The sequence below is a fragment of the Sarcophilus harrisii genome, chromosome 1 (genome assembly GCF_902635505.1).
Source record: "Sarcophilus harrisii chromosome 1, mSarHar1.11, whole genome shotgun sequence".
Lineage (NCBI taxonomy): Eukaryota > Metazoa > Chordata > Mammalia > Dasyuromorphia > Dasyuridae > Sarcophilus > Sarcophilus harrisii.
The window spans coordinates 297,951,069-297,974,117 of record NC_045426.1 but is presented as its reverse complement, the minus strand read 5'-3'; the positions used below and the strand labels follow the sequence as shown (position 1 = coordinate 297,974,117).

General features: G+C 33.3%; 1 protein-coding gene across 2 annotated transcripts in view; it reads left to right on the top strand.

Annotated features, from left to right (window-relative positions):
• Positions 1-23,049, top strand: part of LPAR1 (lysophosphatidic acid receptor 1) — a 133,797-nt gene that overhangs the window by 39,710 nt on the left and 71,038 nt on the right. The window contains exon 2 of one of the 2 annotated variants that reach the window (XM_003761669.4): positions 5,577-5,738. The exons of the other annotated variant lie outside the window; for it this stretch is intronic. Coding sequence (XP_003761717.1) covers positions 5,688-5,738 — 51 coding nt within the window. The 5' untranslated portion in view covers positions 5,577-5,687. The remainder of the gene's footprint in view (positions 1-5,576; positions 5,739-23,049) is intronic. 2 annotated transcript variants of the gene reach the window in all.

Here is a 23,049-nt window from a genome sequence, read left to right as displayed (position 1 = left end):
GTGTGAGCCATGCAAAGATTTATAAGGAAAATGTAACCTCACGCATTTGACCTAACTTAGATTTTTGAGCAGACATATCAAGGTGGGACTATCCATGACTTCCACAGTGGACTATGAGGCTAAATTGCTCTTCCCTGCTTGCTTCAGAGAGCAATTCTATCAATACTTCAGTCATTCTCTGCCAATATCACCTAGTTATTCAGGATCTCATCACTTATTTACCAGTTGATTCATAGAGATTTCAAAACTAAAGCATCTAACACTGTAACATGGATGATATTTTCGATAAAATAGACTCAAACTCAATTTTTTACAGTAATGGAAGCAGCTGGTAACCAAACTTTTATAACATCTACCTTGATTTTTCTCTTTAATGTGGTGTGAAGTTTATCTGTATTACTGTTGTTTCTTTCAGTGTTAGAATAAAAGTATTTTTTAAAATACACCTCATTTAAACAAACAAACACGTATAGCATTACATTCTGGGCACTGGTCTGACCTATTCATCCTTCACTCAATAAGTTTCAGTGGCCTTCCTCTTGTTTGACTTTTAAAGCTTTTTATAACCTGGACTATTTATCAGTGACACTGACCTCCTTGTTGCTGTTCGTTGCATAAAATAGACATTTCATCTCCTGACTCCTCCCCTTTTCATTAGCCATTTCTTTTTCCTGGAATGTTCTTTCTTTCCCGCTTATGCCTCATAGATTTTCTTGCTTCCTTCAAATTTTATGTCAAATCCTACCTTGTACAGGAGGTTTCTCCTGATTCCCCTCCATGCTAATTAATCAGTGTTTTCCCTCTGAGATTATATCCATTTAGTTAGTATATATATCTTGTATGTATATGGTTGTTTGCATGTCATCTCCCATATTAAAATGTGAGCTCTCTGAGGATGGCAATCATTTTGCTTTTCCTCCCTTCTTAGCACAATATCTGACACATATAAGTGCTTAGTAAATGCTTTTCCACTTGATCTAATGTTATTTTCAAAACTGTTATTTCTTCTCTTTATATCCTTCTGAACTTACTTCTTTCTGCATTTAAAAATATTTTAAAGACTTCTTTTGGCATTGCTATAAATCCTTTGAAGACTTAGTTAATCATTGCTTTCATCAGAATTCTTCCTTTAAAGCTGCTTGATTTCATAGTATTGCTGTTTCCATATAAATTATTCTACTGGTTCTATTCATTTTACACAGCCAGGATTCTATGAAATTGTCTCTTTAATTATGTACATTAATTCATAAACCACATTTTGCTTATTTACTTCCTCATTTTCTAAGAAGCCTTCTATTACCCTATCTTTTAGCTAATAAGCATTTTTCTTCCATTTCCCCTTTCCAGTATTGGGGGATGGAGGGAAAAGGAAAAAAACTCCTTAAAACAAAAATGCAAAGTCATGCAAAACAAATTCCCATATTGGCCCAAGGAATGTATAAAACTCTGCATCTCATTCTTCATATTTAGTTCATTAATTCTCTGTAAGCAGGTGGTTTAGCTTAATTTCATAAATAAGTTCCTAGAATCATGGTTAGTCATTGCATTGATTATAGAGTTCTTAAGTCGTTTGAAGTTGTTTATTTTTCTGAGGTGCTTGTTACAATATAAATGGTTTTCCTGGTTCTGCTCACTTCATTCTGTATCAATTCATAGAAGTCTTCTCAAATTTCTCTGAAACATTCTCCTTTGTGATTTCTTACAAAAGTGCTTCCTAGATTCTACCTTTTTTTCTACCAACTTCTTTAAATCTTCTGCATGTTTTGCGGGTGACTATTCCTTTTTCATTATTACCCTTTCTCTTTACTTTCCCCTGTAGATATCAGCTTATTTTCCTGTTGAGTTTATTGTATTTCTACACCAGACTTATTTCTGTGTGTGTGTGTGTGTGTGTGTGTGTGTGTGTAAGTGTGTAAGTTCACTCCTCCATTGTTCATTTCAGATAAAAGTAAGGTTCATCTAATGCCTTTTCCCCCAACTCTAATTCTCATATGCCCCAATTATGTGAAAATAGCTGGTGTTAATATAGTTTAAATATTAATATGGTTAATATTTAATAATAATATAATTAAATATTAATATAGTTAAATTTAAATTTAACTTTATTCAAACTTTGGCAAATATTACTTCTTTTTTACTTCCACAACATCCCTGAGAGGTAGGTGCTTTTACTCCCACTTTATATGTGAGGCAATTGAGGGCCAGAGAGGTTAAATTATTTGCGTAGAGTCACACAAGTAGTAAGTGTCTGAGGTCAAATTTGAAATCATGACTTTTTGATATCAGGCCCAGTATTCTATTTTATCAGCTAGCTGCCTCTAAAAAGCAAGAAGAAATAGCAAGTTTCCTTCTCCTTTCTCCTGTCTATACTAGCATGTTTTTTCTCCCCCCCCCCCTTCTTTCTTGCCTTCAAATTCAGAACTGAATCTACTTCCAGGTTTTTGCTTTATCTCCCTTTTTAGACTGTAAGCACTACAGCATCCTGTAGATCTTTCCAGTTGCTCAAGTAAATTTTCCTTTCAATTTTGTATTTCAAAATTCCTGATCAAGTCTATCTATCTAGTCTTTTTATCAGAAATTACTGAAAGTCTTCTATTTCATTAAAGGTCCATTTCCCTCTTTCTTTACTCTCCTTCTCCTTCCCTGTAGGATTTTAGTCAACATTGCAGCCTATTTCATTTGCCCTTTGTTTTATTAGAAGCTACCAGGTTTTATGTGATCCTAACTATAGTTTTCTTTGATGGGTGAGCTCTAGATTTAGGTTATGACTCCTGGGCTTTTCCTTTTAGGAGGTGATCTGTGAATTCTTTGCCTTCTTTCTAATATATTGAAAAGTTTTGAATTTCCTGAAATATAATATCCAAATTTTTTGGTGAGTTTATCATGGCTTTCAGGTAATCAGATGATTTTAAAATTTTCTCTTTTTGACCTATCTTCCAACTCAGTACATCCTATATCCATTTATAGAAGTTTGATATATCTTATATTTTCTTCTATTATTTGGTCTCACCTTGAATCATTCAGAACAAGACAATGTTCTTAGCTTCTTAGGACAATGTTAGGGACCTCTGAACCCTTAGGTCTGAGCTCCTTGGATCTGAGTTCTGTATATTGGGATGATTAATACCACTCTGTTACTTCTCCCTGAGAATCTTTTCAAGGTTCCAAAACTAAGGTTTCCAGCTCTCCATCCTTGCTGCCTTTAGACACAGAGCCTTGTATTATAGCTGATGTATGGGTATGCCCACGTACCCATTTTTAAAACTGAAATTTAAGAGATTAAATTATTTTCCCAAGACTGTATATTATAAATAGGTGGCAGAACTGAGATTAGAGCTCATTTTAGGGCTATTGCACTTGTCACATGTATATAATGCATTGTGCTGGTTGCATCAGTGGTACTCCTGGTATTCACCACATTAGTGAATTTCTGTGGTTTTTTTCCCCCTTTTTTTCTTGGCCTTTTGGCTGACTTTTTGTGCATTTTCAAGGTGGATATGTTACTTGCTGTAGTTTTTCATAGCTCTTTATTTGGTCTATATTTTACCTCACTATTTTTCTGGAGTAGGTATGGAGGAGTTGGGCAATCTGCTTTCAGTTCAGGCAGAAAGTCTGAGGAACTTCCACAAGCATTTTCTGGGATGTTTTTTTCAAAATTTTGGCAGTTTTTCCTTTCTATTTTCTATTTTAAGTTAAAACCAAATAATTGCCCAAGATTCTTAATTGCTACCTTTTATAATATGAATAAATGAATGAAAAAGCACTAATAAGCACTTACTATGTGACTTAATAGGCTAAGTGTTTTGAATAAGGGTAGAGATTGGCAACTGATTTCATTGTTACAGAGAACTCACAAGAAGGGCATGGAAACTCTCTACCAATGCAGGTCAAAGTTTTCTATGTAACTTTGAGAGTCTTTGAGAGTTATTAAATCACTGTGAGGTTATATTGTGCCCATGGATCACACAGCAAGTATTTCAGGATTGGAGAGGGTGATATTGAACTTACCTTAAAAATCAGACTTCAGTACAGATAGAAAAAGGAAGACACTTTCTGTCTAACAGAAATTTAGCTTCTAATAAGGGAAGATAGCCCATGGAAGGGATGTTTGGTGATCAGGGAGAAGTATTTTAATTAGAAGTCACAGGGATAGATATTGAAGATAATTAAAACAGAAGACCTGTGTTCTTTTCAGGAATAGTAATACTGTATTGATTACGAGAGAAAGCATAGATCATAGTCATTCTTATTCCAGAAAAGACCAAAAAGCTAATCAGTTCTGGTAAGGTTCTATCTGTAATAAAATGGACTCACAAGGCAATTAGATTGTATCTAAAACTGATCTCAATCCGAGACCAAGATTTCAGACTGGTTCTTAAGCATGGTGGTATGGCTTGTCTTGAAAATAGCCAGAGAATAGAAAATGATATATTTGAGTAATGCTAGTAATGAATAATTATTAATCAAAATCTCATTGTTTAGACTTAATGTTTACAAATCACTTTCATATGTACAATAAGCCTGTCAATAAGCTGGCTGATACTATTGTACTTATTTTGTTAAATAGCTGAGAGAAAACTGAGCCCAAGACTGTATATTTAAGAGTTGGCAAAAAGTACTCTAAAATTCAATTTTTGATCAGTGTGCTTGACAAGCAGTGGACTTTCTAATGATTTAAAGTTCTCTAGGAAATCATGTAACTTTATCCTTTATTGGTGATGCTAGAAAATTATATTCTAATAACTTTGGGCTATTGGAAGAGGGGAGTGAGTGACAATTTCTTTTTTTTTCCAATAGAAATTATTTCCTCTTCTTCTTCTTTTGTATTGTTATCCAAACATAACAGCATTTTAGCAAAATTGGATGTTTATATTCCAGTAGGGGATTTTGCTTTACAGTGTTCCTTGATGAACACATTAACACACTTCCCACCACCCTCATCCCTGTGATTTCATTGGTTATATGAAAGTGAAGTTTCTCCCCCTACCACTCTTGAGCTACAACTCTTCTGTAATTTTTGGTTTTTTGTAGTTTTGAGGAAGCCTCAGAGGTAAAATTGCTTCTCCAGCTGCTAATACTGCTGCTCCAGGGGAAAAAAAAAACACCCCACAGCAAACATAAAATATCAGCCTCTTTCTATGGTTATTGTTATGTGTTTTTCCTTTTTCAGTATTTCAATATTCGCTTTATACATGTATTTGGCTTGCAAACAATCAATATTTAAATTATCTACATGATTGTTTATCTTATTTAGGGATATTGGCTTCTTACCCTCCTTAGGTGAAAATAGATGACTCCCCCCATTTTTCTGCCCATAGACACAGAAAATACTAGGTGATATAAATGTAAATTTATTTAAATATTACAAAAATGCCATAAAAGTAGCAGATGAGGCACCAAATGGATGTATTTGGCTATGGGTTTACATTACATCTAATCTTTTATGGTGGCTAATTGGGAGGGTTTGATTTGCTCCTCCAATAGCTTATTATTATCATGATGCCTTTGTCTTATTTTCTTCTTGTCTATGATTTCCCTATTTGTCTAAGAATAGGTCTTCTTATCTTTTTTTTTAGGAGCACAGAACTCTACCAATATGACTGGCATTTGATAAATAACACCAGGACTTGAACTCACAGTTCAGCAGTGTTGAAGAAGGGCCCACTCTGTGTATCTTTTTAGCTACCATGGCTGCCCCCTCTGCTGTTGTGCCCTTCTCAGTGGTATCACAGCCACAAGTAAGTAACATAAGGGAAGATTTGACTAGGAAAGAATCCATTAGTCATCTCTGAGCTTTTAAATAGGATTCTTTATTATTATTATTATTATAGCTTTTTATTTACCCATGTGCATGGGTAATTTTTCAGCATTGACAATTGCAAAACCTTTTGTTCCCATTTTTCCCCTTCTCCCCCCACCCCCTCCCCCAGATGGCAGGTAGACCAATACATGTTAAATATGTTAAAGTATATGTTAAATACAATATGTGTATACATATTGGATAGGATTCATAAAAGTATGTAGCATTGTATTTTTTTAAAAAAATCTCTTAAAATAAACATTTGGTATGTATTTAGTTTTTTTCCCCCCCAAAAATAATAGTTTATAAAAGGAGATGTCATTTAGGGCCAGTAACCAGCAAAAATAATAAATGTATCAACTTTCTAAAGCAGACCTATATTTAATCATAATTAGGAAACCAAACCTTGATTTTCTTTAAAAAATATTTTATTGATATCTTCTGTTTCTTATACCACCCTAGTCTTTTTACATATTCCTTAACACTAGCACTCCTTCCCCCATTCTCCCCCTCCCCCCTATCATGGACCCTCTAGATGACAAATAGCATTTTTTTTTCAGAGAGGGGAAAAAAAGTCAGCACAAGCGATTTGATATATTGAAAAAGTCTAAAAATGTGTATAGCACCTATGGATTGCTGACCTCCATGAAGTGATGGGTGGGATTATTTTCTCATTTTTCATTTAAATCTCATTTAATCTTATTTTGTTTCATTTACTTTTGATTTTTTTGGTATGTCATTTTTTCCATTTGCAGTACTTTGTGTTTAGTTTTCTTGGATCTGTTTAACTCACTCAGCATCAGTCCATATAGATCTTTCTGTGGTTCTCTTTATTCATTACACACATTTCTTAGATACTATAATATTTTATGCACCATAATTTGTTTAGCCATTCTTAATTGACGGGCATCTACTTTATTTCCAATTCTTAGCTATCACAAAGCATGCTGCTATAAATATTTTAGAGTTGGTTTCTTTTTTTTTTTGAAAGGGAAGCCTTGGTTTTTTATGATTGGAATGCATAACTAATATTATTGATTTCAAACAAGACAGCTTAATTTGCTATGAATGGAAAGATGAGGGTCAATATTATCTGTCTTTTAGATTTCACTGGAATATCTGAGAGATAAATATTAACCTACTAAAACATTTTCCAGTGTTACATGATTCTTTTAAGCTAATTTATCTATATATAATATCTATATATAATATCATTATTTTTCTTTTACTTTCATAACAAATAAAATCTTTGACTCAAACAATTCTTTTTTCAAAAGATACTGAAGTTATGGCTAATATATATCGGTAATAATTCACAAACCAAAAGAAGCTTAATGCCCTTTTAATTCATATTCTTAGCCCAGCCTGACCTTCCTTTTGACTTTTCTTAATTTTTTTCATCTCTGTGCATACAGATGACTTTTTAGTATTCTTCTTCTTCTTAGCTGCATTGTTGTTTTTGTGAGAATATGCACTTTTATGTAGGAAGCTCCTAACATAAAACCTTTCCCCATTGATACAGATGGATATCTGTTTACATAAGGGCATTGAGAGGTTAAATGAGTTGCCTAAAGTCACATAGTTAATATATCAAAAATAGTACTATTTTTTTAATAAGTTTTGAATTCCAAATTCTATACTTTCGGCTTTCCTGTTCTCCCCTCCCTGATATAGTTATACATATACACGTCTTTATTAATTACTTCTCAGAGGCAACACATTTTGTTATGTGCCTATATATGAGACTATATTGAAAACTGTGATCTTTATCCTTTTCTCTCATGCCCAACACAGGTTACCTGAGCAGTTAGAACTTTGTTCTAAATGATCTGCTCTGTAGGAGATTTACTCCCAGATAGTAGAAGGAAAGTGAGTTGTTTTTGCATTTTATTCATTTGACTTTTGTTCATTGTCCTATAAATCCCTTTTATCTATGAACATAAGCTTTCAATCTCTGCACAGACAAATTTGTGAAATAACTATTTATACTGTATCAAACTTGTCCTTTAAAATTCCTACTTTCCCTGAGATTGTTAGAAACAGAACAAGGTGAAAATGGGAAGGTAGTGAACACAAACTACTAGCAATCTTTGTTGGTCCATGAATGATTTGTAGGCCATGTTTATAGATTGTTTACTTAATTTTAATTATTGTAAAAATGGTGACAATGGCATATCCCAGAAAGTCATGTTAACAAGACTTTAGATAATTTAGCCCTGTGCAGGCCTATAGAATTAATATTTATTGGCTAGTAGTTTTTGTTTGATCTTTTTTCAATTGTGTCTGACTCTTTATATTGCCATTTGGGGGTTTTGTGGCAAAGATATTGAAACAGTTTGCTATTTCCTTCTGTTCATTTTATAGATGAGGAAATTGAGGCAAAGATTAAATGAATTCCAGAACTTTCTCAACTGCTTTATAGTACTCTAGTTTACCATTTTTGCTTTGTCTTAAAAGTTTTAAAAGTTTTATTTACATGCTTTATTTTTATGTTGCAAACATTCTAGATTATTCCTCCTTGAGACATCTCATGTAGCAAAATAAAACAAGAAAACCTAATTATACAGTGATCTCTTGTGAAAATGCATGCAACTTTCTACATCTGTAGCACCTCCTCCCCAACCTATTAATTGTTATTTTTTTTATTATTATTACTAGCAACATAAGTATTTTCTTTCACTCCTATCTACTATCCCTTGGAGAAAAAAAAAAGAAAAAACCCTCAAATTTCAATTTTCAAATTTCAAAAAAACTCAAATCAAGCAAAACAAATTGCCTCATCATATATAGTCAAGTGTAGTGTAGTACACTATCTCCTCTGTCGAGAAGTACATAGTATAATTTATTATTGGTCCATTGAAACTATAGATAATAATTGTGTTACCAGTAGGTTTTTGCAGCTTCTTAAGTTTGTTTTTTTACATTGTTGTTCTCCTACATAAATTACATAAATTGTTCTCCTAGTTCTATTAATTTCATTTCTCAGCTTATAAAAGTCTTCAAAATTATTCTTTTTTTTTTTAAGATAATTTTGATGTTAGAGTATAAATTGTTTTAGTCTTCATTTTGCATCAGTTCCTATAAATTTGGGTCTCTTTGAAATCATTTATTTCTTCACTTCTTACAGTGCAGAAATGTTCCATCACATTCTTAAATCCACAGTTTCTTTAGTTATTCCTTGGTTGTTAGATTTTTCTTTAATTTCCAGTTATTTGGACCCCCTCAAAAAAAGAGCTACTTTAACAACTTTTATGGATACTATTTTCACTTAGCTAGGTGGTAGATAGTGTTTCCAGCTTTGAGTCAGAAAGACTCAAGTTCAAATCCAGCCTCTGATACTTCCTACCTATGTGAACCCGGAAAAATCACTTAACCCTGTTTGCCTCTTTTTCCTCATTTGTAAAATGAGCTGGAGAAGGAAACGATGAACCATTCCAATATATCTTCTAGAAAGACCCCAAATAATCAAAGACTGGAACTTGAGCTATTGTCTTGTAGATATGCTATTGTTCTATGCTTAATTTCCTCAGTTTCAAATCCAGGGTAAGATAGAGTGGAAAGAATTGGTTCTAGGATGTCACCTCTGAAATTTACCATTAGTGACCTTGGACAGGACACTAAATCTCACCAACTCTTTAGTCTCCTAATGGCAAAATTAAGGGGGTTTGACCACATGACTCCTAATATTCCTTCAATGACCTTTATGTGTTGATTTCAGAAAGATGTGGATCAAAGGCCGGGGGTTTCAATTTTGTCAGTTACTGACCATCTGTATACGCTTGAGTATAAGGCTTGTTTTTCCATCTACAGAATCAAAGATTTGGTCCCATTTAGCTCTTTTGTGCTGTGTCATATATGTTTCTTGAGTCCCTAGTATTTCCATTCTACCACACAGATTTTAATGTGCACTGAGTGCTTGTTGATAGTCATTATATATTCTTAAGCAGTTTAAGAATTTAATTGACAAATGATCTATTTTCTAATAAATAACCTTTGAAAATAAGAATGACAAATAGTCACTCATTTGAATGTTAGAGTTTAAGTGAATTGTCCAAAATCAAACAGCTAGTATGTGTCCGAGTAAGAATTTATATTCAGCTCTTCATGTTTCTAGGTCCTTCACTCTATCCATAGTGCCTGCTTAGCTGCTCACACATATACATATGTATGTGTGCCTGTTGTATACAAATGTATATATTGACATATGTACACACATTTTCCCAATAAAAGAGTAACCTATTTGAAGTCAGTAACTTTTCCTTTTGATTTTTAATCTCCAATGCTTGAAGCTTAATTCATGTTTGTTGATTGATTAAAGGAATAACTAGTAATCCAATTTGGCTGAAATATAGCATTTATGAAGAAGATTGGCTGGTAGAGTAGGCTGGCACCATTGCAGACGACTTTAAAAGCTAGGCTGTTCATATTTTACTTCAGAGATAAGAGGAATCTACTGAAGATTTTTGGCATGATAGAGACACAATTGGACCTGTTTCTTGGGTGACTTTAGAAGCTGATTGGATAATGAATTGGGGGAAGTAGAGACTGGAAATAGGGAGACCAGTTTGGAAGACTACTCCAAATAGGTTCTCAGTCTTGTGAGTAGAGAGAAGAGGGTAAAAGTGAGGAATGTTTGACATGAGATAATTTTTTTTCTCTATAGTATTTTATTTTTCCAAATATATTGCGATGCTAAATAATATCAAATACTCCAAAGAGAATTTTCAACATTCATTTTTGTGAGACTTTGTGTTCCAAATTTTTCTCTCTCTCTTACGGTTTCCCTTCTCAAGACAGATAGCAGCTTGATAAAAGTTAAATATGTGCAATTCTTTTAAATAAACTTTCATATATGTCATGTTGTATAAGAAAAATCAGAACAAAAGGGACAAAAAAAAAAGCAAACAAATAAAACAAAAAAAGGTGAAAATACTAGGCTTTGATCCACATTCAGTCTTCATAGTTCTTTCTCTGGATGAGGTTGGCATTTTCCACCCAAAGTCTATGGGAATTGCCTTGAATCATCACGTTGCTGAGAAGAGCCAAGTCCACCACAGTTAAACATCACATGACCTTGCTATTACTGTGTACAATGTTCTAAGATAAAATAGATACAGTTTGGCAGCTGAATGGCTTTAAGAGATGAGAGAGGAGTCATAGCTGACTCTAGGGTTGGTTATTGATGTAGGTATCTGTGAAGATGGTTGTGCCATCTAGGAAAGTTTAGATTTTCATCTAGCAGTTTGAAATATGGATGTGTTAATTATTCTAATGATTTCTCAAATGTTTAATTTTTGGGGTCATTCACTATTTTAGATTATTCTGTAACTAGAAAATCAAAGGATTTTTTTTTTAAACATTCATTTGTTGTATAATTTTGTTAAATTTGCTTCCACACTTAGCCTTCTTTCCAGAAGATAATCTGAATCTGCAGAGTAGAATTCTGTGCTGTACTCATATGGTACTATATAGAAATTTAATACATTTTCAAAGAATAAAACTTCCTTGTGATGGCATGGTGAAAGTGAAAGTGAAATACTCCATTGACCAGGAGATAATCAATTGCATAGTTTAATGTGTTGGAAGTGCTACTTTGACCATGTATTTATGGATTGGAGGCAGTTCCTACATTATAAACTTAAGAGGATTTTACAAGTTAAAGTTCAAAGTTCAAGTAGCAAAAATTAATATAGATCTGAAAGTTGGGGGAATCCAGGTTTTAGGTCAGTTTTCCCTACTATCTATGTACTTTGCAAGTATTTTTTAGAGAATCATTGAAATGGGAGAGTGATTTCCAAATTTATTTTTCTGGTGGGTTTTTTTTTGGGGGGGAGGAGAGTTGCTGTATTTCTTTTAGAGCATGACTTACATGGAAATGTATTTTGCATGACTACACATATATAACATATGTCAAATTGATTGCATTTTCAATGTGGGGAATGGAAAGAGAAGGAGATAATTTGGAAAGCAAAATTTGAAAAAAAAAAAAAAGGTTAAAATTTTTGAAGATAATTAGAAAAAAATTAAATAGAAGAAAAAACAATGATCAAAATGCCAAATTAAAAGGACTTTCATGGGCTGTCTAATGTTCCAACCACATTGTTCAACATATGAATTTTTCTACACCAATCCTGATAAGTAGTCAGTTAACTTTGAAGGGTTGAACTATTTTTCTAAAGACTCTCCCAGCTCCAACATGCTATTCTTTATGTATTATAGAATGCACAAATTTAGATGGAGCATGAAGTTTAGTGGGCAGCTAGATGTGCAGTGGATAAAATACTAGGTTTGGAATTAGGAAGATTCATTTTCCTGAATTCAAATGTGACCTCAGACACTTTGTAGCTGTGTGATTGTAGGCAAGTCACTTAACCCTTGCCTTAGTTTCTTCATCTGCAAAAGGAACTGGAGAAGGAAATGACAAACCACTTCAATATGTTTGCAATAAATTCCAAGTGTGGTTATGAAGAGTCAGATATGATTGAAACAATTAAAAAACAACAAAGTTCTTGTGTCTTAGTGGTATTGGTAGAAGACTTGGAGTTAACTGAAACATGGGTTCAAATCCTGATACTTGCTAGCAGATTGACAAAGCACAAGTCACCTACCTCTTTTCTCTGAGACTTTTGAGTCTCATTTTACTCATCTGTAAAAAGAGGATAATGATAACTTTAATCATTGTTTCTTCCAGTAGTTGTGTGATTAAATAAGGTAATGCTTGCAATGACTTTGAACCTTGAAAGTTCTATGTAACTATCAGCTTTATTTCAATGGAAGCAAATTTAATCCTGAATTTTTCTTCCTTTTCCTGCTTAACCAATACCTTCTTTCTTACTATTACCTGGCTAGTAACCATATGGATTAGTGGATAGCTTGCTATTCATTAGATGCAAAACTAATATAATTAGTTAATATAAGTAGGCCAAAAAATAGCCTATTTTACTGATAATGATCAATATAAGGTGATATTATTGAGAAGTTTTTTATACTTTTTGTTTATAATTCAGACTGAATAAATGTGGACTCACAGCATGATATTAAAAAAAGACTGAAAATCATCTAACAGCAGCAACAATAGCAACAACAAAGCCTTTGTTTTTGGCTTGCTTGCTTGTTTGTTATTCTGTATGTTTTCTAACAAAGAACCTTTTTTTTTTTTTTTTTTTTTTTTTTTAACCAAGGCCACCTAGTACTAGATATAAATTAATTAATATAAATAAATAGCCTGAATTGTTTTGAACAGCCATGGAAAAGAAAGCATTCATTGTCCCTCTTCTCTGCTAGCAATTCACTTGCTAAAAAGATAAGCTTCATGCTTTGAAACTTAGCAGGCTTCTGTGCCCTAATTTACACTCTTTGCTAGATTCTAAAGGGTTTTCAGATTCCCATGCTGAGAAAGCATCTTGAGTTTCTGAAAATTAGATTAAGTGTACTTAGTGGACTTTGACATTAGCTGCCCACATAAAGGCACCTGAAATAGTAGTGGCAAAAGCTTTGTGTGCAAAGTTGACATCAGATTCCACTTGTTTAGTTTAATTATGAAAAATACTTCAGAGTTGTATTCATTTCATTAAACAAATGAATCTTGCAGATGGATTTTTTTTCCAGTATGACAATCTTAGTTGGCAAGATCTTCTCTGGTCAAATTGACACTCACAATTATCGTACTTAGGGTATAGTTGATTGTCATGAGCAGCATTAATCTTGTGGAAGAGTAGGTTTGCAAATGACATATTCCATTTAATTTTTTGCTAAAAACCACAATTTCTTTCAAATTTAAGGTGGATGTGCAAAACCAGAAGAGTTTTTAAGGTATTAAGGGATTTCTAGAAATTCCTTTGAGTTGTCAATAACTGATTTGCAACTTAAAATTCAAGTTTCATTCTATAAAGCAAATATTTATTAAGTACCTGCCACCAGTTGCTTGGATGCAATAATAACTTAAGACATGTTCCATGAAATAGCTAATTGGTGTAGTGGATAGAGCATCAGCCCTGAAATCAGGAGGACCTGAGTTCAAATATGGCCCCAGACACTTAACACTTACTGCCTGTGTGACTCTGGGCAAATCACTTAATTCCAATTGCAACGGGGGGAAAAAAAAGATATGGTCCTTGCTCTCAAGGATCCATTCATTGATTATAGTCAGGAATATTTGGACAAGTGAAAACAAGATATGTATGAGGAGAAAAATAATAAAATAAGAGGGCATGAAATTGCACAGTATTATGAGCAATGTCAGGAAGGGAATAAGTATAATATGGCATCTTGTACAAGCTTTCATTTAGTCTCATCTTTTTTTGTCATAGGGTTGTTGGGTATCAAATTCAGTTAACCATAGCATTGGCATCAACATACCTAGTAAAGTATCTTTCTGTGTCTCTTAAATATTGTTACACAAATGAATCTCGTGGCATAGAGACTTTCTTGCAATTCATAGCATCATAGATCTACAGCAGGAAATGTCCTCAGGGGCTGTCTAGTCCCACCCTCTTATTTTTCTTGTTGTTGACTTTTTGTGACCCATTTTGGTCTTTCATTGGCAAAGATACTGGAAGAATTTGACATTTCCTTCTCTAGCTTATTTTTTTTTTTGTGTGTGTGTTTTTTTTTTTTTTTTTTTTTTTAAATTTAATAGCCTTTTATTTACAGGATATTTATACATGGGTAACTTTACAGCATTAACAATTGCCAAACCTCTTGTTCCAATTTTTCACCTCTTTACCCCCCCCACCCCCTCCCCTAAATGGCAGGATGACCAGTAGGTGTTAAATATATTAAAATATAACTTAGATACACAATAAGTATACATGACCAAAACATTATTTTGCTGTACAAAAAGAATCAGACTCTGAATTATTGTACAATTAGCTTGTGAAGGAAATCAAAAATGCAGGTGTGCATAAATATAGGGATTGGGAATTCAATGTAATGGTTTTTAGTCATCTCCCAGAGTTCTTTTTCTGGGTATAGCTAGTTCAGTTCATTACTGCTCCATTAGAAATGATTTGGTTGATCTCGTTGCTGAGGATGGCCTGATCCATCAGAACTGGTCATCATCTAGTATTGTTGTTGAAGTATATAATGATCTCCTGGTCCTGCTCATTTCACTCAGCATCAGTTCGTGTAAGTCTCTCCAGGCCTTTCTGAAATCATCCTGTTGGTCATTTCTTACAGAACAGTAATATTCCATAATTTTCATATACCACAATTTATTCAGCCATTCTCCAACTGATGGACATCCATTCAGTTTCCAGTTTCTAGCCACTACAAAAAGGGCTGCCACAAACATTCGTGCACATACAGGTCCCTTTCCCTTCTTTATAATCTCTTTGGGATATAATCCCAGTAGTAACACTGCTGGATCAAAGGGTATGCACAGTTTGATAACTTTTTGAGCATAGTTCCAAACTACTCTCCAAAATGGTTGGATTCGTTCACAACTCCACCAACAATGCATCAATGTCCCAGTTTTCCCGCATCCCCTCCAACAATCATCATTATTTTTTCCTGTCATCTTAGCCAATCTGAGGTGTGTAGTGGTATCTTAGAGTTGTCTTAATTTGCATTTCTCTGATTAATAATGACTTGGAGCATCTTTTCATATGACTAGAAATAGTTTCAATTTCTTCATCTGAGAATTGTCTGTTCATATCCTTTGACCATTTTTCAATTGGAGAATGGCTTGATTTTTTATAAATTAGAGTTAATTCTCTATATATTTTGGAAATGAGGCCTTTATCAGAACCTTTGACTGTAAAAATATTTTCCCAGTTTATTGCTTCCCTTCTCTAGCTTATTTTTGAGGAACTGAGATAAATATAGTTCAGTGACTTGCCCAGGATCACACAGCTATTCAGTATCTGAAGCCAGATTTGAAGACAGGAAGATGATGTTCCTGATTCTAAGTCCTGTTTTCTATCCACTGTGCCACCCTAGGGCCTCTTCCCTCATATTATAGATAAAGATGGTGAGGCTCAGAAAGATTGGGCCTCATTTATAGATGGTATAAAGCACTAGATTAAGTAGGTAAAATAGTAAGTATACGGATTTAATCCCAGAGTCTGTTTGACTATCTAATTCTATGTTAAAAAAAACAAAACAAAACAAGCTTTTGTGATTGCTAAGCACAATATGTGGGAACTTTCTTTTTAAGGATCTGATTTAGATTAAAACATTTTACCTTCCAATCTTTACGCTAAATACTGATTGGTACATTATAAAAAAACATAACTATTCTCTACACCTCTTCATGAGAAACCATTATTTTATTAATGAGAGAGGTAACTTGGTACTTCTAAAAGATAGCAACAATAATTGGAATTCCTCTCTGCAAAATACATCAACATTTACCAAGATACTCTCTTTTAAAAGATTTTAGGGCTGAATTTGGGAGTAAAAACTTTTGGAGGAGATAGTGGACATCTACATTGGAAGAGAAACATTGTTTCATTATTAGTCCTCTTTCTATTCCATGTAGTGGAAAGAACATTGAACTAGGAATTAGGAGGCTTGATTTCTGCTTTCAAATCTGTTTCAGATTGACTATATGACCTTGAATACAAGTATAGTGGTTTCAGTTTCCTCTATAAAATAAATGGATTTAGACAAAACTCTTAAATGCCCACCAAGATCTAAATACTGTAACTTCCATTCTTTTTTCTTCTTGTTCCCAGCCAATTAATTTAGGCTTCTATATACTGATTAGACTATTATTATTATTATTTTACTGAGGCAATAGGTTAAGTAACTTGCCCAAGGTCATACAGATAGGAAGTGTTAAGTGTCTGAGGCTAAATTTGAATTCAGGTCTTCCTGATTTCAGGGCTGGTGCTCTATCCACTGTGCCACCTAGCTGCCCCTTGGTTAAATTATTTAAAAAAAAATTAAATGTAGATTTTTTAAAAAGAGAAGATTAATTATCTACAGATATTAAAAGTGAGCTAAATGTAATAACAAATTACAGGCTGCCTAATTACAAACAGATTTTTTTTTTCAAAAGAATCATTATTATTGAAATAACCAATAAATTATAACAAATAATATTAATTACAATATGTCTATATAATATGAAATGATATCAAATTAAAATCCTAAAAGATCCTTCTTTAGACACCTAGGTTCACAAATCACTAGGAGCAAATACAATAATTATTACTTTTCTCATGTTAATGCTGTAACAGGTTATGAAAAGGCTCAACAGGTCTTTAAAAAGGAATCATTATTATTAAAATAAAACAGTCATTTAGTTATCACAAACAATAATTGTTATAGTATATATATATATATATATATATATATATATATATAATATGAAATAATATCAAATTGAAGTTCCAAAAGATTACCTCTGACAGCAAGTTTTGCTAATCAGCAGATCTAGATACTGTTATTATTATTTGTTGTGTTGATGTAATAACAGTTGATGAAAACATTTAACCAGGTTTTTAAAAAAATCATTATTATTAAAATAAAATAACTGCTAAATTATTAGTAACAATAATTATTATTGTATGTCTGTATAATATGAAATAGCATCAAATTAAAATCCCAAGAGATCCTACCTCAGACAGCAAATTTCAGTAATCACCAGGACTAGATACAGTTACTATTATATTACTCATGTTGATACAATAACAGTTAATGAAAAAAGTTTAACAGCTGTTTTTGTTTTATTATTATTATTATAGCTTTTTACTTACAAGATATATGCACGGGTAATTTTTCAGCATTGACAATTGCAAAACCTTTTGTTCCAACTTTTCCCCACCTTCCCTCCACCCTTTCCCCCAGATGGCAGGTTGACCAATACATGTTAAATATGTTAAAGTATAAATTAAATACAATATATGTATACATGTCCAAACAGTTATTTTACTGTGCAAAAAGAATCGGACTTTGAAATATTATACAATTATCCTGTGAAGGAAATCAAAAATGCATGTGGACAGAAATAGAAGGATTGGGAATTTTATGTAGTGGTTCATACTCATTTCTCAGAATTCTTTCTCTGGGTGTAGCTGGTTCAGTTCATTACTGCTCTATTGTAACTGATTTGGTTCATCTTATTGCTGGAGATGGCCACATCCATCAGAATTGATCATCATGTAGTATCGTTGTTGAAGTATATAATGATCTCCTGGCCCTGCTCGTTTCACTCAGCATCAGTTCGTATAAGTCTCTCCAGGCCTTTCTGAAATCATCCTGCTGGTCATTTCTTACAGAACAATAACATTCCATAATATTCATATACCACAATTTATTCAGCCATTCTCCAATTGATGGGCATCCACTCAGTTTCCAGTTTCTGGCCACTACAAACAGGGCTGCCACAAACATTCTTGTCCCTTTCCCTTCTTTAGTATCTCTTTGGGATATAAGCCCGTAGTAGCACTGCTGGATCAAAGGGTATGCACAGATAAACAGAGATTTTAAGTTTTTTCCTTATCTCCATGTCTCCACCAGTTCCTAGCACAAACTATCACACATATCAAATACATAAAAGTGTTTAAACATAAAATTATTATTGAATATACTCCCTTTTTAAAAATCAGGGATACCCTAGAAGTAGATGTCTGGAAGTCATCATTATATAATAAAGATAAAGGAAGGAATCTATTTTTTCGTGACTGACTGTAAAAATATATAAGTTTAGTGTTCAGGAAATGCTTTGGGTTTGGAGTAAAGGGACTAAGTTTGATATGAAGCATTCTCTAATTATCATGAAATGAACAAATTCCATTAACAAACTATATTCTGGCTGATCTGATCTGATAGATCCTCTTTTTGGAGCGATCCTAGATGACAATTCCAATTTTTTTACCTTTGCATATGAGAATTTGTATTTTCTAGATTTTTTTTTTTTTTTTTTTTTGTGATACATCAAAAAGTCTGTCAAAGAAAAGTAAACTTAAATCAGTGCTATGTGTATATGGAAAAGTACGAAATGGTTCCAGGAAAAAATATTTGCAGAGGTAAACACTGAGCCATCTAATTTATTCCATCTTAGACTCTGTTTTCTATTAAATCCTAAATGCCTTACATCAGCTAATGTAGTATAATTCAAAATAACATTTTGCTTATTGGTAAAGGTTAACCCATCATTTCCCTCTTTATTCTTTGGCTTTTATAAACTTGAAGCAAAATTTGGAGGTATATCTATTTTTGACCCAAGGGTGTGGTTTGAGTGTGTCCTATTCATAAGACAAAATTATAATGATGTCTTGGGTAAGCCACAAATGAGACCTTCTGCCTTTCCTTTTTATTTATAGTACAAACTTTCTAATTGTTTTATTTCTTTAATGATTAGTGAAACTTTCTTCTATCAGCTCCCCCAATCCATTTCTTAAAAGTTATATAGCTTCCTTTCCCCCAGGCTATTTTTGTTTTCTTTGTAGTAATCTTATAGTGGCCAAATACTATGAAAGGTTTACACCCTATTGGTCTTATGGGCTATCTGTGGAGGTGGTAATTATAGCTTCCAATAGGATTTCTGTCTTTTGTGGATTATACCTTGCTGTAATGAGACTGTTATACTCTCTATCAGTCTTCATATGATACATGATTACTCTGCTACTTGCTTATTATGTAGAGGCACCTAAGAAGTTCCCTTAAATTAAAGTGCTAAAATTGTTTAGTTAGAAAGTTATTTTCACAAATAACTGCATGTGCTATTTGTGCATTTTTGTACTTATACTTTGATATTTAAGCCTTATCCTAAAACAGAAGTCGTCAGAAATATGTTACTCAGTAGAATTTATAGAATAAAGCATTTCCACATTACAGAACATGAAAAAGAACTTTAGATCTTAGATTTTAAAAGGAGAGGCCACCCTGGGGAGGAATTTTTATCCTTGGGGTCCCTGAACTTGATTTTTAAAAATCTTGTGATAATGCTATGCATTTTATTTTAGGCATTTAAAAACATAATTCTGAGAAGTGGAGGCTCCATATTCTAAGCATGATTAAGAAAACCTAATTTAAACCAAGTTTTTCATTTTACTGGAAAGGAAATTGAAGCTCAAAGAGTTGCAAAGTCAGGTCATAGTCATGGCAGAGCCAGACCTAGAGCTCATGTCACCTACATCATATTTCTGTGCTTTTTCTAATGCATCAAACTGATTTCAAACTCATGTCCTAAAACTAAACCTTTATTAGCATTATTTACATAAATTATATATATATATATATATATATATAGTATCCTATTTAATCTTGGTTGGGAGGGAAAGGGGATTTCTCACCAAACATCTCTTTTTTTTTCTTTTCCTTTAAAAATTTTATCTTTTAATTATTAAGAGTATATTTTCTCTCCCATCAATACCTCCTCCCACTGAAAAACAGCTACAGTGAATAGAAATTAAACTTATTTTTTTGTAAGCATATATGCATAGTTGTACAAAACAGATTCCTTCAAGTATGTAGCATGCTTCATCTTTGCCCTTTTGGAAACATAATTGGTCACTTCATCTGTAAAAGTCATCCCTCTTCCACCTTTTTTTTCTTCTCAAAATTATTTTGTCTTTTGCTACCATTTAGTGGCTTATTGATAGATCTCTGAAAGAAAATGAAATGGCTCTCAAATTACTCACTTAATAAAACATTAATCATAGTGAAGACATTCTTTAACTTGACTCACCCCACCCCACCCCACCCCCAAAAAAGAAGGAAAAGGAACAAAAATTTATGAAATCTTTAAATTTTAGGTATCATGCTAAGTTTATTACAAATATTATCTTATTTTATCCTTGTGACAACCTTGTGAGGATAACAGTTGTTATCTTCATTTTATAGTAAAGAAAATTAAGGTAATATCTTGCTCAGAATCACTCAACTAGTAAATATGGGTGTCTGGATTTGAACTCAGGTTGTCCTGACTCTAGACTCAGCTTTCTATGTACTACATCACCTAGCTACCTACCTGACTCATATGCAAGCCTATAAATAATGAAAACAATTCTTTCCCTCTCTTGTAGGCTTTTATATTTCTTTTGGGGAGCTATACAATTCTCTGGACTTTTAGTATTACCCTGGGATTGGGAAAGGGGACAGCATTTAAGGGTAACTAGAGAATTTACTCCTATCCTTGTACCTACACAATCTATAATTTATAGTGTAGTAAAAGGGGGCAAAATTCAGGTTTGGTTTTCTATTTCCTGTCTCTAAATGATACTGTTTTTCATTTCTAGCTCTCACTCAGTCCAGAAATTCATCACCTTCTCTCTGAAAAGCTTGGTCCAGGAACTCTTTTTCTGGACATGATTACCTGGACATGAATTTGTTTCCCAGAGAGGCTCTGTGGCTGGGGAGGCTTCCCTCCAGGATATGCATCTGGCTGACTTCTTATAGGTCTGATCTCTTAGCATCTGCACCTCAGCACCCCTTGCCAAAGCCAAGTCCAAGATTGTAGCTTAATGCATGAATTGTCAGTCTCCTTCAAGATGAGATGATCTGGATCAGGACAAGAAATTCAGACCATATTAAGGGTGCATCATGGATATCTGAACAGATACATGAAAGGATTCATCAATGAGGGCTCAGAAACCTCAGGATAATGAGTGGAAAGATAAATTATGTTACCTTTGTGACTTGGAAATGTTGTAGTGATTTCTGAGCAATGGATGCATATGGTTAGAGGAAATGAAAACACAGCTATTCCTTCCTCATCATTATTTTCACAACTTGACATAAGAAATTAAATGGGGATTTGTTGCAAAGGTTGCAGATGGCACAGAAAAAGTTCAGAAACTCAGAAAGCATAAAACATATGCATAGTTTTGTATAATACCAACATATTTTGTCTTTTAATACCATAATAATTCAGACTTCTTCTCTGATACAAAGGGAGGGCCAAAACTTTCATATGGATTTTTCCATATTGCAGGGGGTACAATACTCCTAACCCCTGACATATCCAAGAGATAACTGTACTAGAATTAAGGGAAATGAGAAGCTATTTCCCCTCAGAGTAAAGGAGCATAGGTGAGTTTTTACACAAAAAGGAAAAACAAAAACTGATAAGCCAAATAATAATATAGTTTTCTATATTTGAGTATCTATTGAGTATCTAGGCATGGTCATATTCTTTTTCAAGTCAGGAACAACTCTGGAATTTCTCTGATGGGAATAATTTTCCCCATTTACCACATAGTGAATGTCATTCAGGGATATTATGTGGATTTGGCAAGTCAAAAAAGGTTCTCCAATCTTGAGCTTTAAAGATAATTCTCTTTTAAATAGGTATAGGCTTTCAGTTAGGTATCAAAGGGAAAATAAGAGAGCTATACAGTTTGTATTTTTCTTAGATCTTAAGAAAATGGACTACAGCTTTCTGGTAATCCAGGTAGTTTTGAGGAAGAAAGGCAGTACTTTGTTACTTCTCTGAAATATTAGCAAGAACTATATTGCTTTTAGTGTAATATGAATTCTTATGAGCTCAAATATCCTTTGGGAGGAGTGTCTATTTTGAGGCAGTGTGCAATCTGTTAGTGAACCTATCTAGAAATGTTAATGAAAAAAGACTAACTGCCTAAAACTTTTAGAAAAGCCTACAATTTCAAATGGTAATCCCAAAATACAGGGATATTTGAGAAACTACTGTGAGTGGAGGAATCATGGAAAGCAGGGAAATTTTCCAAATGACAAGGGATAAGCAGATTTTAAAAAAGAACAGGTTAGTTATCAGAGATAATTGTAGAATAGATGATTAAGCAGATAGTGAGGTCTTAGAAAGGTACGTAGTTATCATCAAGAGCTGACATACATTTAATAAATCATATTGTGCCAACAATCGTACTTTGCCAACCTTATTTTTTTTTTTTTTTATGATAGGAGGATTCAGGAGAATGCAGTATGCTTAATAAATCTGAATTTTTGGATATTTGACAAACCCTTTCATGGTATAGCCAAGTGGATTTTTAATCAGATTTTATACTTATGTATTCCAAAAGAATATGTACTAAGAGAAAGCAGTATGAAGAAGACAGACTGATCTAGAAGTCGTAAATCTGAGTCCCCACTTTGGCATTACCATTTGACTTGGGATAATTTGCTCAAACTCTCTGAATTTCAATTTTCTACTTTGTAAAATGGACAGTTGATGATGCATTGGATAAACCACTGGGTCTGGAGTCAGAAGGACTTGAATTCAAATTTGGGTCTTAGATACTTTCTAGCTGTGTGACCCTGAGCAAATCACTTACCCTGTTTACCTCAGTTCCCTCATCTGTAAAATGAGCTGCAGAAGGAAA